General features: G+C 42.3%; 2 protein-coding genes across 3 annotated transcripts in view; one reads left to right on the forward strand and one right to left on the reverse strand.

Annotated features, from left to right (window-relative positions):
• Positions 1–22,582, forward strand: part of LOC127629997 (tripartite motif-containing protein 16-like) — a 327,862-nt gene that overhangs the window by 198,140 nt on the left and 107,140 nt on the right. The gene's annotated exons all lie outside the window — the stretch shown is intronic.
• Positions 6,896–22,377, reverse strand: LOC127630001 (complement C1q-like protein 4). Its single transcript, XM_052107366.1, has 5 exons — positions 22,338–22,377; positions 16,657–16,781; positions 11,438–11,617; positions 11,183–11,314; positions 6,896–7,597 (listed from the first exon to the last, which is right to left on the reverse strand). Exons 2-5 carry the CDS (start codon positions 16,757–16,759, stop codon positions 7,296–7,298), a joined length of 717 nt encoding a protein of 238 aa, XP_051963326.1. The 5' UTR covers positions 16,760–16,781; positions 22,338–22,377; the 3' UTR covers positions 6,896–7,295.

A 22,582-nucleotide genomic window follows, 5' to 3' on the forward strand; every position in this document is an offset into this window, starting at 1 on the left:
ATCTGGCCTGTCTGGGGTTGAGTCTCTTGGCAGAGCGAAGATATTCAAGGTTGCGATGATCGGTAAAGACCTGAAATGGGTGTCTGGCCCCCTCCAACCAGTGTCGCCATTCCTCTAGGGCGGCTTTCATAGCCAGGAGCTCACGGTTGCCGACGTCGTAGTTCTGCTCAGATGAAGAAAGTTTGCGGGAGTAAAAGGCGCAGGGGAATAACTAGGGAGGATTACCCTGCCGCTGGGAAAGGATGGCCCCAATGCCAGTGTTGGAGGCGTCAACCTCTACTACAAACGGTATATCAGGGTCGGGGTGGTGCAAGATGGGAGCGGAGGTAAAACGTTCCTTTAATTGGTTGAAGGCTTGAAGAGAATCGGAGGACAAGTGAAGTTTGGTCTGTCCCCCTTTTACCAAAGCAGTGAGTGGTGAGGCGACGGTGCCGAAGTTCCTGATGAACCTCTGATAGAAGTTGGCAAATCCCAGGAAACGTTGGAGCTCCTTAACCGTATTAGGTTGAGGCCAGTTTAACACGGCTTGGACTTTGCTGCTATCCATGGCTACCCCTTCCGGCTGATGACGTAGCCGAGGAAGGCGACTGCTCTTAAGTGAAATTCACACTTTTCTGCCTTGGCGTATAGCTGATGCTGGATCAAGCGTTTCAGTACCGTTCTGACTTGGGAAATGTGTTCCTCAAGGGAGTCGGAGTAAATAAGGATGTCATCAATATACACGATCAGACACCTATTGAGCATGTCCCGGAAGACATTGTTGATGTAGGACTGGAACACCGAGGGACTGTTGGAAAGGCCGAACAGCATGACCAAATATTCATAGTGGCCACAGGTGGTAGAAAACACGGTCTTCCACTCGTCCACCTCCCGAATGCGAATCAAGTTATAGGCACTTCGTAAGTCCAGTTTGGTGTAAAACTTTGCCGATCTCAGTTGTTCTAGGGCGGAGGGAACAAGTGGTAGGGGGTACCGGAATTTTATGGTGACATCGTTCAGGCCACGATAATAGATACAAGGGCGAAGAGAGCCATCTTTTTTGTTTACGAAGAAAAAAACGGCTGCTGCCGGAGAAGTGGAGGGTCGGATAAAGCCCTTAGCTAGTTCCTCCTCAATGTAGGATTTCATGGCGAGGGACTCTGGCTCAGACAAGGGGTAGATTCTGCCAACAGGTGGTGTAGAGCCGGGCTTGAGCTCAATAGCACAATCGCTGGAACGGTGGGGTGGAAGTAGTGCAGCTTTGGTTTTGCTGAAGGCCTCACTTAGATCGGTGTATGCATGGGGTATCGCAGGGGGTGTGTCCGGGTCTCTCCTAGCATGGGTGGCCCCCATGGTGATAGGTTGAACGACTCGCAGATATTGAGTGGAACAGACTGGGCCCCACTGAGAGATTTGCCCTTCCTGCCAGGAAATTTGTGGGTTGTGTGTTCGCAGCCAGGGAAACCCAAGAATTACGGGGTTGTGAGGGGAGGGGATGACGAAGAAGCGAATCGTTTCAGAGTGTAGTACACCCACCTGCAGGGTGATGTCGCAGGTGGTGAAGCACACTCTGCCGGATCCCAGGGGCCAACCATCTAGCGCCGCCACTGTCAAGGGAGGATTACAAGCGGTCAGAGGTATTTGGTACCGTTCACAGAAACTCTCATCAATGAAATTGCCCGCCGCCCCGGAGTCTATCAGCGCATGAGTGTCTGTACTGGTCGAAAGGTAGGTGAGCTTAACGGGTACTTCGAGGCAGGTTCCAGTTAAAGTAGAGGAAATCAATAGACTTACCCCGGGGCGTGGCACTTGTGACGGGCGCGTCGGGCAGTTGGCGCGTTGATGTCTGGCCTGGCCGCAGTAGAGGCAGAGGCGATTGGAGAAGCGGCGTTCTCTTTCTTCGGGAGAGAGGTGTGTGCGATCGACCTGCATGGGCTCCGCTGGGTCGTTCGACGGGAACACTGTAGAGGAAGGTGGGACCCAACGGCCTGGGCGTCTGGAACGAATGAGGTTGTCTACGCGGATTGCCAGAGCGATGAATTGATCGAGCGGCACACCCTCATCACGGCAGGCCAGCTCGGATTGAAGTTCTGTGTTTAATCCTTGATGAAAGAGAAGTTTGTGGGTGGATTCGACCCAACCGGTTTGTGCAGCAAGGGTATGAAAGGAGAGTGCGTAGTGCGCCGCCGTGCGGTTGCCCTGGCGGAGAGCCATAAGCTGTTCACCCGCATTCTTACCACCTTCTGGGTGATCGAAAACGTCGATCAGACCTTGTCGGAAGGAGTCGAAGGTGAATTGAGCGAATCCCTGATTGGTCCAGACCGCCGTGGCCCAATCGAGGGCCCTACCCGTGAGTACAGAGCTCATGAAGAGGATTTTGCTCTCAAAGTTCTGTGTTTAATCCTTGACGAAAGAGAAGTTTGTGGGTGGATTCGACCCAACCGGTTTGTGCAGCAAGGGTATGAAAGGAGAGTGCGTAGTCCGCCGCCGTGCGGTTGCCCTGGCGGAGAGCCATAAGCTGTTCACCCGCATTCTTACCGCCTTCTGGGTGATCGAAAACGTCGATCAGACCTTGTCGGAAGGAGTCGAAGGTGAATTGAGCGAATCCCTGATTGGTCCAGACCGCCGTGGCCCAATCGAGGGCCCTACCCGTGAGTACAGAGCTCATGAAGAGGATTTTGCTCTCATCAGTGGGGTACATTGCCGGTTGTTGTGAGAGGAAAACCGAGCACTGCATGACGAACCCGTTACATCTGGAGGGCGTGCCATCGAACTTTTCTGGAAGCGCGAGTCTTGGGCTGGTGGAGGCTATGAAGTGCGGAGCAGCGGCGGCAGCCGCGCTGGCTTGAGGTATTGCGGGCGCTGGTGTGGGAGCAGACTGGGGCTGCGTCTGCATGGAGCGCATCATCTCCTCTACTGCTGAAGTAAGTCGAGCGAGCTGGTGTTGTTGTGCTGACAACTGATTTGCTTGAGCCGTGAGTTCTTCCGCAATGTGGGAAATTACCGCTGGATCGGTGTTTGGCGAAGTCTTCTGTGACGGAGACTCAGGCAGGTTGGGATCCATAAGCAGTTTAATAATAAACACTCAGTAGTCGTACAGGCAATGGTCAAGCACAGGTAAACAGATATGTAAGAGGCAGGCAGAATCAGAGTGAGGGCAGGCAGCAAACAATCAATAAACTAGAACTGGCAATCGTAATACAGGGCAGGCGGCAAACAGACGCGGTACAGAGACAAAGCTGGGTCGATACACGATAGACAGAACAGGAAACAGGGTAAATGCTTGGAATTGTAGCCGGAGCAAAACAAGACTTCGCAAAGAGTGTGTGTATCAGAGTTCATTAAATAGTGGAGGGGAAACAGGGAACAGCTGTGGAGCAATCAGACCTAGGTATGTGGGCTTATGGGAAATGTAGTCTATAGTCAATACTCCGGTGAATCTGATCTCCGACGGCTGGAGAGGGAGGCGCTCTCCATGTTCGTGACACTATCATTATCACTGATGCACAATGAGTAAAGATTACGTACAATTTTGACTCATAATGTAAGTGTTTGTTATTGTTGTGACATATTCCCCTGTCTTGTTCTAATGCTCTTTAATGCAACAGCATCACACTGGAAGTCGTCATGTTGCTTTTGAATGTTCCAGTACCTGGCATAGGAGCCTTTATGCCAAATGTAATTTTCCATCAGACATTTCGCATTTGCATTGAATGTTAGGTTTAGGGTTGGAGTTTAGGGGTAGAGTTAATTCCTCTTCATTTTTTTACAGCCTTTACAGCTAAAAACAACTTGCTTTACCTGGAGAGTAGAGCTCAAACATGCCCTTACATTCAAAAGCACTTACTGCTTCAGCTACTAGGTAGTGCTTTAAATTTTGTTAAGCACAGACTGAGTTTAGCTCAAGAAAATTCAACCATCGTTTTCTGAATTTACAGTACTCTTGTTTGACTACATTCTTGCAATTCTCTAATTAAAAAAAAGGAGTTAGACACAAGTGTTTTGTGCCATAAAAGTGTGTCTCTCCTTTTTTACCATTCTAAAAACAATGAATAAATTAAAACTCTATAAGCAAGTTTTTTTGGGAAGGGGATATGACACTGGCCAGATTCAAACCTGCTTCCCAACAAACAGATTGGCTCTTTTACAGTGGCAAAAAAAAAGTATGTGAACCCGTTGGAATTAGCTGCATTTAGTATGTATAAATTTGTTTTCAAATCTGGTTTGATCTTCATCTAATTTAAAATAATGAACAAACACAATCTGTTTGAACTTATAACACACGTTATTGTATTGTTCTTGTTCATATTGAATACAACATTTGTATTACATATGTGAACCCCTACGCTTATGACGTCAACAAAAGCTAATTAGTCAAAAGTTGGCAAGCCTGGCATCCAAATAATGAAACGAAATTGGGGGTGTGGGTTAGAGCTACTTTCACTTATAAAAAGGCGTCAAGCATTTTGAGTTTGCTATTCACAAGAAGTATCTGCTGAAGTGGACCATGCCTCACAAAAAATAGATCTCAGAAGACCTACGATCAAGAATTGTTGCTTTGCATAAAGCTGGAAAGGGTTACAAAGTTATCTCAAAGAGCTCTACAGTTAGACAAATTGTCTATAAATGGAGATGATTTAGTACTGCGGGTGCTCTCACTAGAAGTGGCCGTCCAGCCAAGATGACTTAAAGGGCACAATGCAGAATGATCAATGAGGTAAAAAATAACCTTAGAGTGACCGCTAAAGACTTGAAGGATCATTGGAACTGGTTAACATCACAGTTCATGAGTCTACTCTGCAGAAAATGTTAAACTGGCATGGTTTCCATGGCAGGACACAATGAAAGAAGCAGCTGCTTTCCTACAAGACCATGTGCCTGAAGTTAGCCAAAGACCCCCTTGACAATTTTTTTTGTGGACTGATGAAACTAAGGTTGAATTGTTTAGGAAGAACATGCAGCACCAACATGAAAACATCATCCCAATGGTGAAGTACTGTGGAGGGAGGGCTGCTTCAGGGCCTGGACCACTTGCCATCATCAAGGGAAAATTTAATTCCCAGGTTTATGAAGATATCCTACAGGATAATGTCAGGCTGGCTGTGCGTCAGCTGAGGCTCAGTAGACATTAGATCATGCAGCAGGACAATGACCCTAAACGTTAGGGGTGAAAGAATAATCTATTTGGTATACTTCAACAGGTTTACCCTTAAATTTCAATCATTGTTTTACAACAGTAATCATGGTATTTTTAGTAAAATCATAGTAACCACAATATAAACATGGTTAGTACATGTTTACAATATATAGTCAAATCATGGTTACTATATATATACTACAGTCTGCAGTTTTAAAATCATTGGTTAATTGTATCAAAACCATGATTTCTGCAAAGAAAACCATGGTGACAGCAGTCATGGTTACTACAATATTACTATAATAAAACCATTGTTAATTTTCGCCATGGTCCTTAACTAAAACATTTCTTTAATTACTAAATAAACATTTTAAATTAATACCTGCACTAATACGCTACATGCATCAACATAAAAGTGCACTTCAAACTCATCTCAACATATATTCAATATTCAGAAGCTGTACATCACTATAAAAGAATATACATTAAAATGCATATGAGAAGAGATGTTGTGATAATGCTGCTCGAGTTTTTTAATCATTCGTGGAAATCCCACATGAACAACCCAAGCGCTAGTTATTGTTTCATGTCTGTCCGTATTAGCACTGAGTGCCTGCTTAAAAACAGAAGGGATTGTGTGCAGTTTCGGCTCACCTGTGGGGTTTTCCCTCGGTGATGTCAGCATAAAAGATTAATCTTGTATCAGTGTATTACTATAGTGGCGTCTTAATGCTATTAATCGAAGCGCATTATTGACGCTCGTGATAGATTACAGCCATGTGACGAAACATGAAGAACTTGTGTGCACATTTAAAAAAAAAAAAAACATCACACGCTTTAGTGACATATATTACCAGAATACAGCACTCGTTCGAGCATTGTCTGCAAACATTGCCTGTTTTGTTAACATTTTTGAACATCACTGTTGTAATTGACTGCAAAAAGCAAATGCTCCCAGAAAGGAGAAATGCAGGGGGCTTCTCTATCAGCAGCTCATTGCAGAACATTGATGTCAGCTAGTCGGAGTGGTGGTGGTGTAGTGGTCTAAGCATGTAACTGGTAATCTGGTAATCAGAAGCTTGCTGGTTTGATCCCCACAGTCACCACCATTGTGTGCTTGAGCAAGACACTTAACTCCAGGTTGCTCCAGGGGGATTGTTCCTGTAAAAAGGGCTCTGTAAGTCACTTTGGATAAAAGCATCTGCCAAATGCATAAATGTAAATGTAAATCTAGTTAGAGGTGCATTAGCAGAGGTTGTAACTGTACCTGTCTGTTTGATGCTTTGTTTTGTTGACCAAAACTTGTGCTCCAGATGTGTCATTTAAACTTGAGGTGAACCGACCGCGGTGCCAATACTTCCCTAACTGTGGGTGGCAAACCGTACTTTTTCTTGCCACTGTATATCATGGGGATCACATGCACAACCAACTACGCCACACCAACAAAACCATTTTTTATTATTATGTGATTAGCATCTCTATGATTAATGCAGCTGATCTAAGTTTGAAATTAGTTTAGCTTTTCATGTAACCTCTGTTACGATTAGTTTATCTCTTTTTGGATCCAAGCTCTTCATTTATGCAAATGTGGTGATGAAGGCAAGTGACAAACATGAAGATACAAAGAAAGTGAACAGACTAGAGGGTGAAAGTTCCACAAGTATTGAAGAAACATTTTATTCATAAAGTTCTATTGTTTTTCTAATGCTATGATTTTCCATAGAGACATCTAAATTCACATTTGTACACATTTAAAAACAGATTTGAAGAATAACAATAACAAAGTATAACAAAACAATCCTCTATAAATTCCATGTGTGTGTTTGTGTCCTGTTATATGAGCTATTTCTGATGGAATGTATTTACAAATGTGTACTGGTCGGCTGCACTGTCTCTTACTGTGCTTATTGTCCTGTTCCTTTTAGTAATTTTTTGTACTGTCACATACTTTTTGCAAACATTTGCACGAGCACTTTATGTAGAAATTTTATTTAGTCTGTGTGGTCTCATGTGGTTCTTTGTTTGTCCTATGTTGTTTTATGTAGCACATGGTCTTGGAGGAACGTTGTCTCGTTTCACTGTGTACTGTACTAACTCTATAGGGTTGAACGACAATAAAAACCACTTGACTTGACTATTACTAAAGAGATTCTTGTGTGTGTGATAACAGGTTTTTATTTCATTCCTCAGTGAACGGATAGACCAGGTATCCGCTGAAAGTGTTGTAGCTCTGGGTGTCTCCACACAACTGTCGACCTGACAGCAGCTCAACATAGACCTGAGAGCCCTGTCTGAGCTGCAGAAGAACCGTCTGAGTGCTACTGTCCTCTGAATCCACGCGGTTGTCCTCCCAGGAAGAAGCAATCAGCTGGCCATCCTTCATCAGCTGCAGCTTTTGGTAGAGTCGGTCTACATTGCCAACTTTGGAATAAGCGGTGAAGGTGAAGCAGTAGAGTCCAGCATGTGGAGCTGTGAATGTACCTGTGGATGAGCAGGTTGAACTTGAGTGATCTGTGTGTTTGCAATAGTTAGTTTGTAAATGGCTGCATATGGATATGTTGCATATGACGTAGCGTAAGCTCCGGTGAGAAGTGACGAATGCGGAAATGCCGGTCACAAATTAGAAGACAACAACAAGGATTTTTAAAGAAAAATGTCGGAGGATTTCGATATAAGAGAAGAGGAGATTGAGTTTTTTGCCCAGCCCTATTTCTTTGAAATGAAGTACACCAACCAGGAACTCAGGAAGATGCAGCAGCGGCATAAACACAAGAATCTGGTAGACGGAGAGTTCGGGAGACATGGTGGTGCTCATGCAGGAAATGCAAGGTAATGCCAACAGAGGCTGAGAGTGTTTGCTGCCATGAATGGATGATTGGAATGACTGGATAGACGCACAAATGCACCATTTTAAGACTAATACAAATCTACAGTATAGCTAAGACAACTTACTTCTTTTTGCCATTTTCCTTTGCTGTAAACAATGCACACTTCTGCGTTCGTCACTTCTCACCTGAGCTTACACTACGCCTACGTCATACACCGGAGCTCGACTCTCTTGTGAACGCGCAGACGTCCGTTACCGAAAGCCAGTGATTATAGTTTATAAAGTTATAAATATGGATATTTTTCTCACAAAAACGCATCGCTTCGCTTCAGAAGGCCTTTATTAACCCCCTGGAGCTGTATGGATAACTTTTTTGATGGATGGATGCACTTTTTTGGGCTTCAAAATCTAAGGTACCATATACTCCCATTATAAAGCTTGGAAGAGACAGGATAGTTTTTAATATAATTTGATTGTGTTTGGCTGAAAGAAGAAAGTCATATACACCTAAGATGGCTTGAGGGTGAGTAAATCTTTGGGTAACTAACCCTTTAACAATGTTGAATGTATCTTTCCCTGTTTGCTAACTTTGAAATCACAGCTGAGGATAGTCGCTAGTGAAATGTTTGGGACTGTGTGTTTTCTTGTCAGACAATTCTTGCAGCTCCAAAGGGATTCATCAATTGGTATTTATGGCTCAGTTTTCTGGAATAAAGTACCCAAAAAGCCAAGAAGCATTCTACTTCCATGGGTGAATGTGCCAGCAGAGCAATTAAGATTGATTTTCACAAGCATTCATAGGTGGTTTGCAATCTGATTATAATCTGATTTTTGTTAATGCATCTCAGTTTGAAAGGTTAATCATATTTCATGTGGGTTTTCTTTTAGATAAATTGTAACGTCAATTGTTGCTCCCAATATGTTGCATGGCAGATATAGCAGTGCATACCCCTTTCATGATAATAATAAAGCAGAGACAGTCACTTTGGCCATCCGAAAGAGATGTGCTAAGGTGACCCAAAAACTTGCTGCAAATTTACTACAAATTATTTTAACATGCAAAGGATCTTTGCAGCAAACTTGTTGCAAATTGTCCATTGTTGCCAAATGATTGCTGCAGGGGACCTGGGTAGCTCAGCGAGTATTGACGTTGACTACCACCCCTGGAGTTCAAATTCAGGGTGTGCTGAGTGACTCCAGTCAGGTCTCCTTAGCAACTAAATTGGCCTAGTTTCTAGGGAGGGTAGAGTCACATGGGGTAACCTCCTTGTGGTCATGATTAGTGATTCTTGCTCTCAATGGGGCATGTGGTAAGTTGTGCATGGATCGCGGCCTCATGTGAGTCTCTGTAGTGTCATGCACAACGAGCCACGCGATAAGATGCACAGATTGACTCAGAAGTGGAGGCAACTAAGACTTGTAAACCGCCACATGGATTCAGGTGAGTTACCACGCCACCATGAGGACCTACTAAGTAGTGGGAATAGAGCATTCCAAATTGGGAGAAAAGGATAATAAAAAATGCTTGTTCACCACTACCAGTGAAGAGCTGCAAACTTCTGGCAAACATTTGCAATGAATCATTTTCATAAATAAAGGTGACAAATCTGCAGCAAGTTTGCAAATATTCTGTATTTTAAATAAGGGGAGGCAACACACAACAAATGTGATCCACCACAATGCAATAACCATGGCCTTAATGTGCAAGTTTCATGATTCACTGTTGTTTGCCTTGTGTTTCTCCCCTATCATCTGTTCCTCCCGGACTACACTTTCCATAATTCCCTGCCCTCATCAATGTCAGCTGTCCTTGATAGTCCTCGCCTGTGTTTCATTAACTCATTAGTCTGTTGAGTTGTCATTATGTGAATCAGGAAACTTTAAAAATAGCAACAGAGTCATTAATATTATGTCACTTGTCATACTGCACTGAGGTGTGTGGTCTTCTGCAACTAAAAAGGACTTGTCAAAAATTCAGGTTGCGCAAAATAAAGCAGCAAGACTGGTTCTGGCCTGTTCAATTAAAACAAGTAGAGATCAGATGTATTCTACTCTTTCATGGCTCACTTTAAACCAAAGAATAACAGTTACTTTAAGCAGTATGATATATAACACATTGACAATGAAAATGCGTATTTCTCTGTTTAATCAAATAGTGTATTGTAATTCTGTGCATAATTATAACACCAGAAAGGCAAATAATGGTCATATAATGACCCCCTATCCAAAAACAAATTTTATGAAGAAAACCGTTCTGTATAGAGCAATAGTCATCTGGAATAACATTCCCATTGAAGTTCGTCAGCTTTGTAATAAGCTGGCATTTAAAAGAATTCTAAGGTGTTATGTGTCGATGTAGGTTTTATATGTTATGATTAAGGTAATTGTAAATAACATGGTATTTATATTTAGTTTTATGAATCGAAACTAGATTGTATGTAGGTATGAGTGTGTGTTTGTGTATGTATGTACATATATAAAATATATATATTGTTTACTGTGATGATTAAATGTGTTGTTGTTGTTGTAATGTAATTTTTTAGAATGGAACCCAGGAAGACTAGCTGATGGCACAGACTTTCAGCTAATGGGATCCTAAAAATAAACAAATAAACAAATAAACAAATAGTCTTTGTGTATATACAGTGCATCCGCAAAGTATTCACAGCGCTTCACTTTTTCCACATTTTGTTATGTTACAGCCTTAGTCCAAAATGGATTAAATTCATTATTTTCCTCAAAATTCTACAAACAATACCCCATAATGACAACGTGAAAGAAGTTTGTTTGAAATCTTTGCAAATTTATAAAAAATAAAAATCCTGAAGTTAGTAGACAACTGTCCTCTTCAAAATTGCCCCCTCCCAAAAAAGGAAGTCACCAGTCACTGCTCTTTTCACAGGTCGGTATCCCTTCAGTAACTTTAAGGCTATGAAATTAAAATTTGAAATTCAAATATTCGTGGATTTTAAAATAAAAATGCACATTCAAATGCAAAAATTTTACATTCAGAATGACTAAACAGAGGACAACTTGTTTCACAATTTATAATATTTAGTGCTGTCAGTATGGCATATAGCATATTCACAACGTTGTTTTACAGGCTGTACTATTAGACATCTGTAGAACTCATTAATCTACCTCACCGAATTAATTCATGGAGCATCAAAAAAAGAGATGATCAGTGTTAGATAAGGAGACATTAAGAATTTGACATTGTATTGTGGAACATCGCTTACCCAATGCAGGATTATACCCGTTGCCTTGATTGAGTGAGACAGACTGGTAAGAGACAGACACGTTGCTGGTGAACGGCCCAAAACATGCAGTCATTGGCAGCATAGCAGCAGTGAACGCAATCTGACAACCAGCTTTGGAAGGGGAAAGAGAGCAAGTAATATGCAATTGTTTAGACAGATTTGTGTATTTTGTAACTTTGATTTACTATATCAAGCATGATAAGTAAAAAGTAAGATAGCAATAACAAAGGCAACCTGTGACTTCCTCTATTTGACTGTTGAGGCGGGACAGTCCTTCCCACACTCCAATCAAACGTATGAAGGTGGCCTCCTCCAGCTCTGACAGTTGCTTTATGACACAACAACAACCACGCTGTCTACTAAACGCACATTCACAGTCCCATTGGCCACAGGGCAGTGTTCCTTTCCAACTCACTGTGAGCAGAATTAAAACAATGAAAAATGTATTAATTAATATATGAAAAAGTTCAAGAAATTCATTTTTGATTTTTACTTGTGTTTTTAGGTTAAGTGGTTGCATTAAATCTAATCTTCATTCAGATAAAAAAAATTTTGTTATATCCAATTGATTATGCTATTGTGATAATAATAATTCCTAACATATTTAATGATCATGTTCATCTACTTAAATGAGGCTGCTTCTGCAAATAAATATTTATAAGTTCATTTTACATGGAGCAGGCCATGGGCACATTGACATATTTCGATAATATGACCAGTCTAATACTTCTCACATTATCTAATTAATCCCTATAATTAGACTGCCATTATTGATTTATTCCACAAGTGATTTGAGTGTGAATAGTGCATTTATTCATTGGCCTCAGTAACTGAAAACTGTTGCTTTTGTGCAATGCTGCATCCACACCACTAGGTTTCAGTATAAGTCCAAGACCACTATTGTATGCAACATGGTCATTGTGTTTATCCTGAATGTTTTTCCACCAAAATTTGGACCAATGTGCCAAATTCTGTACATGCTGCGAATGTTCACAGGCAATTGCCTGTGCTGAGCTTTGATCTCCGGCTATTGTGATAATACACAGTGGAATCATAAAGAATTCTGCTTTAGTCTCAATACTGTTATGTTTAAGTTTAGTGTTTAGGTTAGACATATATGTCCATTGATGTTGGGTTAGTTTACTGCTTAATTGTTTCTGAAAATCAGACTGCTGTGCCTTTCATGTCACATCCAGTTAAAGTAAGTTCTTGTACTTGCATCACATGACGGGCATATTTACAAGACTGTAGTTCCAGCTTCGGCCACTAGGGGTTCAGAAAGCATAGACAGATTTTAGCACATAAAACATTCAACCTCCTATCTAATTTTCTGTGAGATCAGTCTGTTGTAAGAGTCAGGGCACTTAGTGCAACTTTAACACAAAACTGCATAAGTAACACTAAACAGGACTATAAATACAACTATAACCCCTAATAATGACCAAAAACAACTATTTACTGTACATTTCCCTTAAGCTTTCATTTCTTGCCGAGACCTACAAAATATAAAATATTCCAAAGGAAAGAGCTTATGGCCACTCCCTCCAGACACAAAGTGTAGATGAGCTAAAAAACGAATCGGTTACTTAACGTAACCTCGGTTCTCTCTAGATGAGGGAACGAGTATTGCGTAAGCTAGCTTACGCTACGGGAAAGATTAATCTTTTCTGAGCTATTGAAGCCAAAAAATTATCCTTAATTTTGTATCATTTGTCAACGCAGTGCAGCAACTGCAGACCTTGAGCGGGCTAGCTAGCGAGCTCATTGGTTGCTCTGCGGCAACTGCTGCAGCCTATAGATCGAACTTGGGCGAACTCGCGTCCAATGAGAGAGCGTCCGCGCTACTGCATCAAAGCCCGCCAAAATGGGCGTGGCTAGAGTGCATATAAGCGTAGTTCGTGAGGCTGGAACCCTGGTTTTCATTGAATGAAGCGAAAGTCGCCGTGGGCGCTGAAGCACGGCCGGCTACGCAATACTCGTTCCCTCATCTAGAGAGAACCGAGGTTACGTTAGGTAACCGATTCGTTCTCTTACGAGAGGTTCTCTCGTATTGCGTAAGATATCTTACGCTACGGGAACCCATTGTCAACGCCGTGCGCGCCAAGTATCCACTGCATGAGTCCCGGGGGTGGGGGGACCCAGGGGAGCCCTTGTGAGTGGGGAAATAATATTTGGCCGGCAAGAGTGCGGGCCAGTGTGTGTGTAATACATAAGCACATAGTGGGAAGGGAACGACAGAGTGGCGGTGCCGGTCTGTGTGGAATGAGTCCCATCAGTGCAGCTCACCAGGGGAGCTGTAGCGTATTAAACCGCTAGTAGTTTTGCCTGCAGGGCGGGCACTTCCAGATTGTAAAATCTGACAAAGGTGGAGGGGGAAGCCCAGCCCGCTGCCACACATATGTCGTGAATGGAAATCCCGCTGGACCATGCCCACGATGAGGCCATGCCTCTAGTGGAGTGAGCCCTAATGCCCAACGGGCATGGCAGGTCTTTTGACGCGTATGCGGCAGCAATAGCGTCCACTATCCATCTAGACAGTGTCTGTTTCGAGGCGGCGAGACCTTTGGTGCGCCCTCCGAACGAAACGAAAAGCTGCTCAGAGCGTCTGAAAGAGGCGGAGCACGCAGTATACAATTTCAGTGCTCTGACTGGGCAAAGGAGATTGGCGTCGCGTTCGCTATCGGATGCTGGCAGCGCCGATAGGGAAATGACCTGTGCTCTGAAAGGAGTACCGATCACCTTGGGAACATAGCCGTGTCTAGGCTTTAAAATGACCTTGGAGTCACTTGGTCCAAACTCAAGACACGCAGTGCTGACAGACAGCGCGTGAAGGTCTCCCACACGTTTGACTGATGACAGGGCAGTCAGAAAAACGGTTTTGAGTGAAAGGTATTTCAAATCCACGGATTGAAGCGGTTCGAAAGGGGGGGCTTTCATAGTTTCGAGAACTATAGAAAGATCCCAGATAGAAACCGATGGGGGGCGCGGGGGGTTCATCCTTCTAGCTCCCTTGAGGAAGCGGATGACCAGCTAGTTTTTTCAGTGAACGCCGCGACGGCCGCCACATACACTTTGAGCGTGGATGGGGATCTGCCCTTATCCAGCAGCTCTTGTAAAAACACGAGCAGCGACGACACCCCACATGTCCGTGGGTCCAGGTCTCTGTCGGTGCACTATTTTGAAAACACAGACCATTTTGACGCATAGAGTCTTCTCGTGGAAGGGGCTCCTGGGCCGAGGAGGAGGCGTGGGAGCCTGACCACTCCTCGCTGTCCGAAGCCATGATGGACTTGAGCCCGAGGCGGTCGACGGCCTGTGTGAGGAGGCGTGTTACTTCCCCTTCGACTCCGGCGTGGGTCCTGCTGGATTCCTGGGCCGAGGAGGAGGCGTGGGAGCCTGACCACTCCTCGCTGTCCGAAGCCATGATGGAACAGCCCTTATCCTCCGCCTCGTCCTCTGAGATGGCTGCACTGCGTTGACAAATGATACAAAATTAAGGATAATGTTTTGGCTTCAATATCTCAGAAAAGATGAATCTTTCCCGTAGCGTAAGCTAGCTTACGCAATACGAGAGAACCTCTCGTAAGAGAACTCAATATTTTCTGATTGCTTTAACCTTGTGCGCCCCCGCATCCACATGCATGGATATTAGATTTTGACTTCGCTATATGCAATGCAGAAGTTTATTTAATTTAAATCGACCAATCTTGGTTCAGGAGACTCTGTGCTTTCAGTAAAGAGTTAAGAGTCATGTGACAAACCAACATGGCATCGATCACAGCACAGTTTTTGTTTTGTTGAAATGCCAACAAAACTACATCTGGTAAGAAAGATGGTTATAGTTATAATTTCATTTGATATGCTATTTTTAAAGTTTGAGTGATTTATTGCAAAATGGGACTCTATTAAACACAATGACAACATCTGTGTACTGTATGCTCAGTTTCAGTTAAAATATCCAATAATAACTCTGCATCATCACATTGAGAATCAATGGATGCATCCAAAAACTGAAAAATGTGTCTTTCAGAGGATTTATATGGAGTTAGTATGAAAATAAGGTGCAATAAGGACAGCACACTGGAGCTTAAGTCATTCACTAAATAGGGAGCAAGGGAGCATCCTATAGCTCTCTATACAGCTACGTGCATTCAATCCAAACTTCCTAATTAAAGTTCAGTTTCAGGCTGCAGTGTTTGGATCACTCAACATGTTTGGCAGACATAGGACAATGATAATCAGTACATAGATTCACAATTTATCATGTATAATTTTATTTTAACATGGTTGGCAGTGATTGGATGATGCTAACCAGTGCTTTGAATAAGGATTATTTATGCTAATTACTGTTATGTCTATAACGTCTCAAAAACATGAATATTTTCATGGAAACAAACAATGTGCTAAATATTCTGACTTTCTATAGCTTGGTATTATTAATAATAAGTATTAATTTCACAACTTAGTCTCACTGTCCACATACAGTCACTGAATGTTTTCATGCAATCATCTAATCAGCCAATCGTGTGGCAGCAGTGTCATTTAAAAAATCATGAAGATATGGGTCAGGAGCTTCAGTTAATGTTCACATCAGCCATCATAATGGGGAAAATGTGATCTCAGTGATTTAGAACGTGGGATGATTGTTGGTCCCAGATGGGCTGGTTGTAAAGAGAATGGTGCGAGAAAGAAATACCATTCAATGAGTGGCAGTTCTGTGGGCAAAAATGGCTTGTTAATGACAGAGGTCAGAGGAGAATGTCCAGACTGGTCCAAGCTGACAGGAAGGTGACAGAACCCCAAATAAACACACGTTACAGCAGTTCTATGCAGAAAAGCATTTGTGAACATACAACACGTTGAACATTGTGGCGGATAGTCTACAGCAGCATAAGACCCCTCCAGGTACCACTACTGTCAGCTTAGAACAGGAAACTGAGACTGCAGTGGACACAGGCTCACCAAAACTGGACAGTAGACGATTGGAAAAACATTTCCTAGTCTGAAAATAATTGGATTTCTGCTGAGGTACACAAATGGAAGGCCCACTGCAGCCTCAGTTTTCTGTTCTTGACTAAAAGAAGTGGAACCCAACATGGTCTTCTGCTGTTGTAGCCCATCCTCCTCGCATCTGCATTATTTTATACATTGCACTTCTGCCACATGATTGGCTGATTAGATAATCGCATGAATAAGTAGACGTACAGGCATAGCTAATAAAGTAGCTGTTTATTTTGCATGTTTCTTTGGGGCTACTAGTCACAAATTAAAAAGGGGAATGGAAAATGCAAGGTCTAATAACAGGATGGATACTGAGATTAAGCGTGCAGTATTTGGCTGATCATGTGATGCTAACATTTATCCAAGTACCAGTCACACAAAAGCATGGAAATCCATTATGTGAACATGAATAAATCTGAAATGATTTAAAAAATCCTGCTGAGATGTTTCACCTGCAGTGTTATGCAGCAGATCTAATGCAGTGGCAGATTCTGAATGGGAGCAGAAACAGAGAATCAACAAAACATACAGAGCTGCTTCTGTAAGTGTCTTCATCTTCACACAGAATCCAACTGTCCTGAAAAATAAAAGTTTTGCATATAAAAATTTTCATTCATTCAACAGGAATGTAGGTGTGTATACACTCACCTAAAGGATTATTAGGAACACCATACTAATACTGTGTTTGACCCCCTTTCGCCTTCAGAACTGCCTTAATTCTACGTGGCATTGATTCAACAAGGTGCTGAAAGCATTCTTTAGAAATGTTGGCCCATATTGATAGGATAGCATCTTGCAGTTGATGGAGATTTGTGGGATGCACATCCAGGGCACGAAGCTCCCATTCCACCACATCCCAAAGATGCTGTATTGGGTTGAGATCTGGTGACTGTGGGGGCCATTTTAGTACAGTGAACTCATTGTCATGTTCAAGAAACCAATTTGAAATGATTCGAGCTTTGTGACATGGTGCATTATCCTGCTGGAAGTAGCCATCAGAGGATGGGTACATGGTGGCCATAAAGGGATGGACATGGTCAGAAACAATGCTCAGGTAGGCCGTGGCATTTAAACGATGACCAATTGGCACTAAGGGGCCTAAAGTGTGCCAAGAAAACATCCCCCACACCATTACACCACCACCACCAGCCTGCACAGTGGTAACAAGGCATGATGGATCCATGTTCTCATTCTGTTTACGCCAAATTCTGACTCTACCATCTGAATATCTCAACAGAAATCGAGACTCATCAGACCAGGCAACATTTTTCCAGTCTTCAACTGTCCAATTTTGGTGAGCTCTTGCAAATTGTAGCCTCTTTTTCCTATTTGTAGTGGAGATGAGTGGTACCCGGTGGGGTCTTCTGCTGTTGTAGCCCATCCGCCTCAAGGTTGTGCATGTTGTGGCTTCACAAATGCTTTGCTGCATACCTCGGTTGTAAGGAGTGTTTATTTCAGGCAAAGTTGCTCTTCTATCAGCTTGAATCAGTCGGCCCATTCTCCTCTGACCTCTAGCATCAACAAGGCATTTTCGCCCACAGGACTGCCGCATACTGGATGTTTTTACCTTTTCACACCATTCTTTGTAAACCCTAGAAATGGTTGTGCGTGAAAATCCCAGTAACTGAGCAGATTGTGAAATACTCAGACCGGCCCGTCTGGCACCAACAACCATGCCACGCTCAAAATTGCTTAAATCACCTTTCTTTCCCATTCTGACATTCAGTTTGGAGTTCAGGAGATTGTCTTGACCAGGACCACACCCCTAAATGCATTGAAGCAACTGCCATGTGATTGGTTGATTAGATAATTGCATTAATGAGAAATTGAACAGGTGTTCCTAATAATCCTTTAGGTGAATGTATATATATATATATTTATTAGTTTCAGTTTTACAGATCCATAGATTCACACCCAAATAATAGGTTTATTTGTGAAGAAACATAGCGCAATCTTTAATGAGCCTAATTTACAAAGAAAAGAGGCGTGCTTATGCTGAAATACAACACACAAAAGTGGAACAACTGTTTAGTGAATCTGCCCCAGAATGCATTGAATATTAATTATATTGGACAGGCATCTACCGTGCTGGATTTTTATTTGGCCTTTGTGTATACTGTATATTATGGCTCATCTAAATGCTATCTTTTTGTGGTTAACAAGTATTTATAGTTTTGCTTATTACACAGCTCTCTGGAATTTGTCAATCATGCCATCCAGTGTTCTGATAAATAAAGTGATATCAACTACAATAACCCTGTGGCAGGGTGGAGGGCGGGGCCGGGTTGTGAGCATACACACCCGGTCCCTTATCGCTCCCTCCCGCACAATCCTCTGCAGTCAGCCTTTATCCCTCTCGGAGGCTTGATTAGCCTGATAAAGGACCTGGTGTGTATGATCACGACCCGGCCCCGCCCTCCGCCCTGCCACAAACACCTTCCAAAACGGTCTGATATCTAGAGGTAACCATTGATAACAAACGCAATTTCACAGACCACATCTCTAAGACAGCACAATCATGTAGACATACACTCTACAATATCAGGAAAATAACATGTGGCATGTTCAGTTCCTCTCTGAACACAACTTCTTGTTCATTCACTTGTCATATCTACACTGGATTACTGGAATGCTCTCACTGCAGGCCTCCATGCATGCACAATTAGGCCCCTGCAAATGATCTAGAATGCAGCAGCATGTCTGGTCTTCAACGAATCAAATGGCGCTTTTCCATTACCAGTACCAGCTCGCCTCGGCTTGCCTCGCCTCGACTCGGCTCGCTTTTCGCTCCGTTTTCCATTGCAGACAGTACCGCCACAAATAATACCCGGTCGTCATAGCGACACCGCAGGAAACTGCCGTGACGTAATCTTATACGCGACACACATCCGCTACCCACACACACAGGACAATGGAGGAAATCGAGTGTATGCTGTTTTTGATCCTCGGGATGTGGCTGTTTCTCACAGCAAGAAGACAAACGTTGTTTCATGAGAGGCTGAGGGCAGCAAAACGAAACACTGCTGAAAAAAACAGGAGAGTTTGGGAATTACTACAGAGTTCAGACTACTGAGACGAATCCGGTTGTTCAAAGCCGACGTAAGAGGTTAAGTTATGCTAACATAGCTAACGTTTGCATATGTGTAAATACTATACTATATGCAAAGTATTTAATCAACTTTGAATACTACACTGGACGGCTGACAGTAGAACAGCAGATCTACAACAAGAAAATATGTCGAGCACGGGTAGTGGTTGAAAACGCTTTTGGTAGACTGAAGGGAAGGTGGCGTTGCCTCATGAAAAGAAATGACTGTGATGTTACAATTGTGAAATCTATGAATCTTACTTGCTGTGCTTTGCATAACCTTTGTGAGAGTCACGGAGAGGACTATGACAATGAATGGGATGCACCTGCAGCAGCAGAGCCTGTGGTGGCAGTGGCACAGGGTGTTGAGGAGGAGGGCAGAGATGTACGAGAGGGACTGATGCGTTATTTTAATTGCTAAATAAATACATTATCATTAAATATGTTGTCTCTGCTGTTTTTCATTAAAGGTTATCACAGTATACAATCTGAAAATACTTGTTCAAACCCTTGTAAAAAAAGCAAACCATCAAAAAAAGACACTGTTTGTAATAAGTTTCAAAAAGGTTTTATTTAAACACGCATACAAATAGAAAAAAATATAATATTAATATAAATTCACACATCCAACTATATACATATGTTACATGTAGTGCAAACATTTAATTAAAATAAACAAAGGGGTTTCAGTCCAGGGGCGGTGGAACAGCATCCCGCCGGTTCAGTGCCTGGACAAGCTGGCTCAGGGTTCCCAGAAAGGCCTGGTTGAAGGACGACATTGCAGCAATCTCCTCTCTCCTTAAAGCCGCTTCGAGTTCTCCGGCATGTGCTGCATCATCGAGTGCCATCTGTAAATGGCGCTCCCGCTGTGCCATAATAATAGTTTTGTAGGCTATATCTGCGCAAACTATTTAAAAATGGCGGAGTTATTCTGGATACTCCGTCTGGCGCGCGCAATGATGACGCAGAGAATAGTGACGATTCTCTCTGACCAATCAGCAGTCGGCATTGTTTTTACGTCACATTTTAGTATCGCCTCAGCCCGCTCAGAACCTCGCCGGAGGTGGTACGAAAAAAAGTACCCGAAAGCAGGTACAGGTACAACTTTTACACAGTGGAAAACCAAACAAAGTCGAGTCGAGTTGAGCCGATGCGAACTGGTACTGTGTAGTGGAAAAGCGCCAAAAGAGAGCGCATGTTAAACCACTCTTTGTCTCTCTCCACTGGCTGTCGGTTGATGCATGTATCAATTTCAAGGCTCTGATGCTGCATACAGAACATTCACTGGGTCTGCTCCAGCATACCTAAAATCATACCTGCAGAGCTACGTTCCCACCAGAAGCCTGCAGTCAGCAAATGAGCGGCGCCTTGTTTTACCAACACAAAGAGGCACCAAAACAGTTTCCCGGACTTTCGGCTTCACTGTACCACGTTGGTGTTTTGACCTTCCCAACTCCATCCGTGAAACTGACTCACTCTCTGTATTCAAAAAATGGCATGGCTTTTCCATGTGCACTAAACCATGAACTCATGCTAAAAACTACTTTTCGTACTGATTTATCCTCAAGATGGATTGTGTACGATGTATTATTCCTCTTTGTAAGTCGCTATGGATAAAAGTGTTTGCCAAATTAATAAATGTAAATGTATATCAGACCGGTCTTTCAGGTATTGCGAGTCATTTTTCCTACTTCTTGTATCATTCTAAAAAAAAAACAGTTTCAACTCAAATCAATGTTTCATGTAAATGTATTTATTTGTTAGGTAGCCATGTAATAAGCGGGACAATGACCAGTCAGCTGGTCATTATTGCGGAATAAACCCCTACAGGGTCATACAAGAATTCTCTGCTCCGCGTCCGGTCCTGATCACGCTGTCAGGGTTTATTTTGCAATAACAACCAGCTGACTACATTATCCCTTAATTTTTTATATTGTTGAATTTTAATTTGCACAAATTCATTAGATCAAGCCAAAACATATATGTTTTAATTTGTTTAGTATGTATATAAAAATATATAAATGTGGATTCCGCATATTTTCAATCCTGTTCACAAAATTGTTCCCTGATAGCACACAGATATCACCCAGATGTCTATTTGATGTGCATTTACATCTATTTACATTTATTTTTATTTTTTTCTGATTTGCAATACTTCTATAAAAGGTATTTTCAGACCTGTAGCACATTTGATTAGTTCAGAAACAGGGGCTAAAATTGATACAGTGTTTCATTTTCTTCTTGGTTTGGTTCGCTTCAGAAGGAATTATAAAAATAAAATATATATATATATATATTTTTTTTTTTATAAAAGTCACATTTGAGCAAGCTGTCCCCTCATTGGTCAGAATGTTTGTGCACTATTCAGGAATTTACCTCATACATCAATAAAACGGTTAAATTGTTATACCTGTGAAATCTTATACCGGTACAAAATTTTTTATATAATGTTTCATAATGCATTGTACAGAATGCGCATTCCAGTCAGAGGTTGTTTTTTTCTCAACAGATCTATCAGATATACTCATTTTTAAAGGAATATTGTTTGCTTTGTTGGTCTGTTGGGTTGGATTGCATTCTCACCACAAGTGAACCTCTTCAGAGTTAATTTGCAATTGGACTGAGACTCCCTTGTCCAGGTGGTGTCGGACCGATTGTTATGGATCTGAGTACGATTGCTGTATTCATATATGCATAAACGGACCAAACAAAGGGAGAAATTGACCAGGTTTTGAAACAAATGCTCCAAATGAGCCAGGTGTTAAAACGCCCTAAGACAAAATAATGTAAACCTGCTCTTTTTAAGATGTTTATCAGATGATAATAAGAATGTGATGCTTTCCAGGAGGAAACACGCTTAAACAGACATTTTGGAGGTGTATGTGTACTCTTTGGGTTATACATAAGTGCATTTTACACAGTGTTTCTGAGGTTATTTGTGCAGTTGTTTTTTCATTGTAAATCTGGTTTGCACAACATGTACTGTGAAAAGTGCTGCACAGATTATTACAATTTGAAAACTCAGGATAAAGATTTTACACTTACTGTAATGACGATCAGAAGCTCAGGAGAAGAGGAGTTGATACGAAAAAACCTAGAGTTGTAAGTGCACTTTTCTTAACAGCAGTGGGTGGAGTTGGTTACAGGGAGATCCTGCCTCTACAACAGCTGATGTAAGCAAAAGAATGTTAAAGAAAGAATATGGGACACAAAAATTGTCTTTCCATTCATGAGTTTTTCATTTGTTCCACTTGTGTGAATACATGAAAAGGAGATTTTGTTACTCCTAC

Source organism: Xyrauchen texanus, chromosome 36 (assembly GCF_025860055.1).
Source record: "Xyrauchen texanus isolate HMW12.3.18 chromosome 36, RBS_HiC_50CHRs, whole genome shotgun sequence".
In the NCBI taxonomy this organism is placed as follows: Eukaryota; Metazoa; Chordata; class Actinopteri; order Cypriniformes; family Catostomidae; genus Xyrauchen; species Xyrauchen texanus.

Coding starts and splice junctions, on each gene's coding strand:
- LOC127630001 (XM_052107366.1), bottom strand. CDS start 16,759: ATGAAGACACTTACAGAAGCAGCTCTGTATGTTTTGTTGATTCTCTGT. Junction 11,618..16,656: donor TCTGCTGCATAACACTGCAG/GTGAAACATCTC, acceptor TTCTGCTCACAG/TGAGTTGGAAAGGAACACTG. Junction 11,315..11,437: donor TCAAATAGAGGAAGTCACAG/GTTGCCTTTGTT, acceptor CCCCTTCCAAAG/CTGGTTGTCAGATTGCGTTC.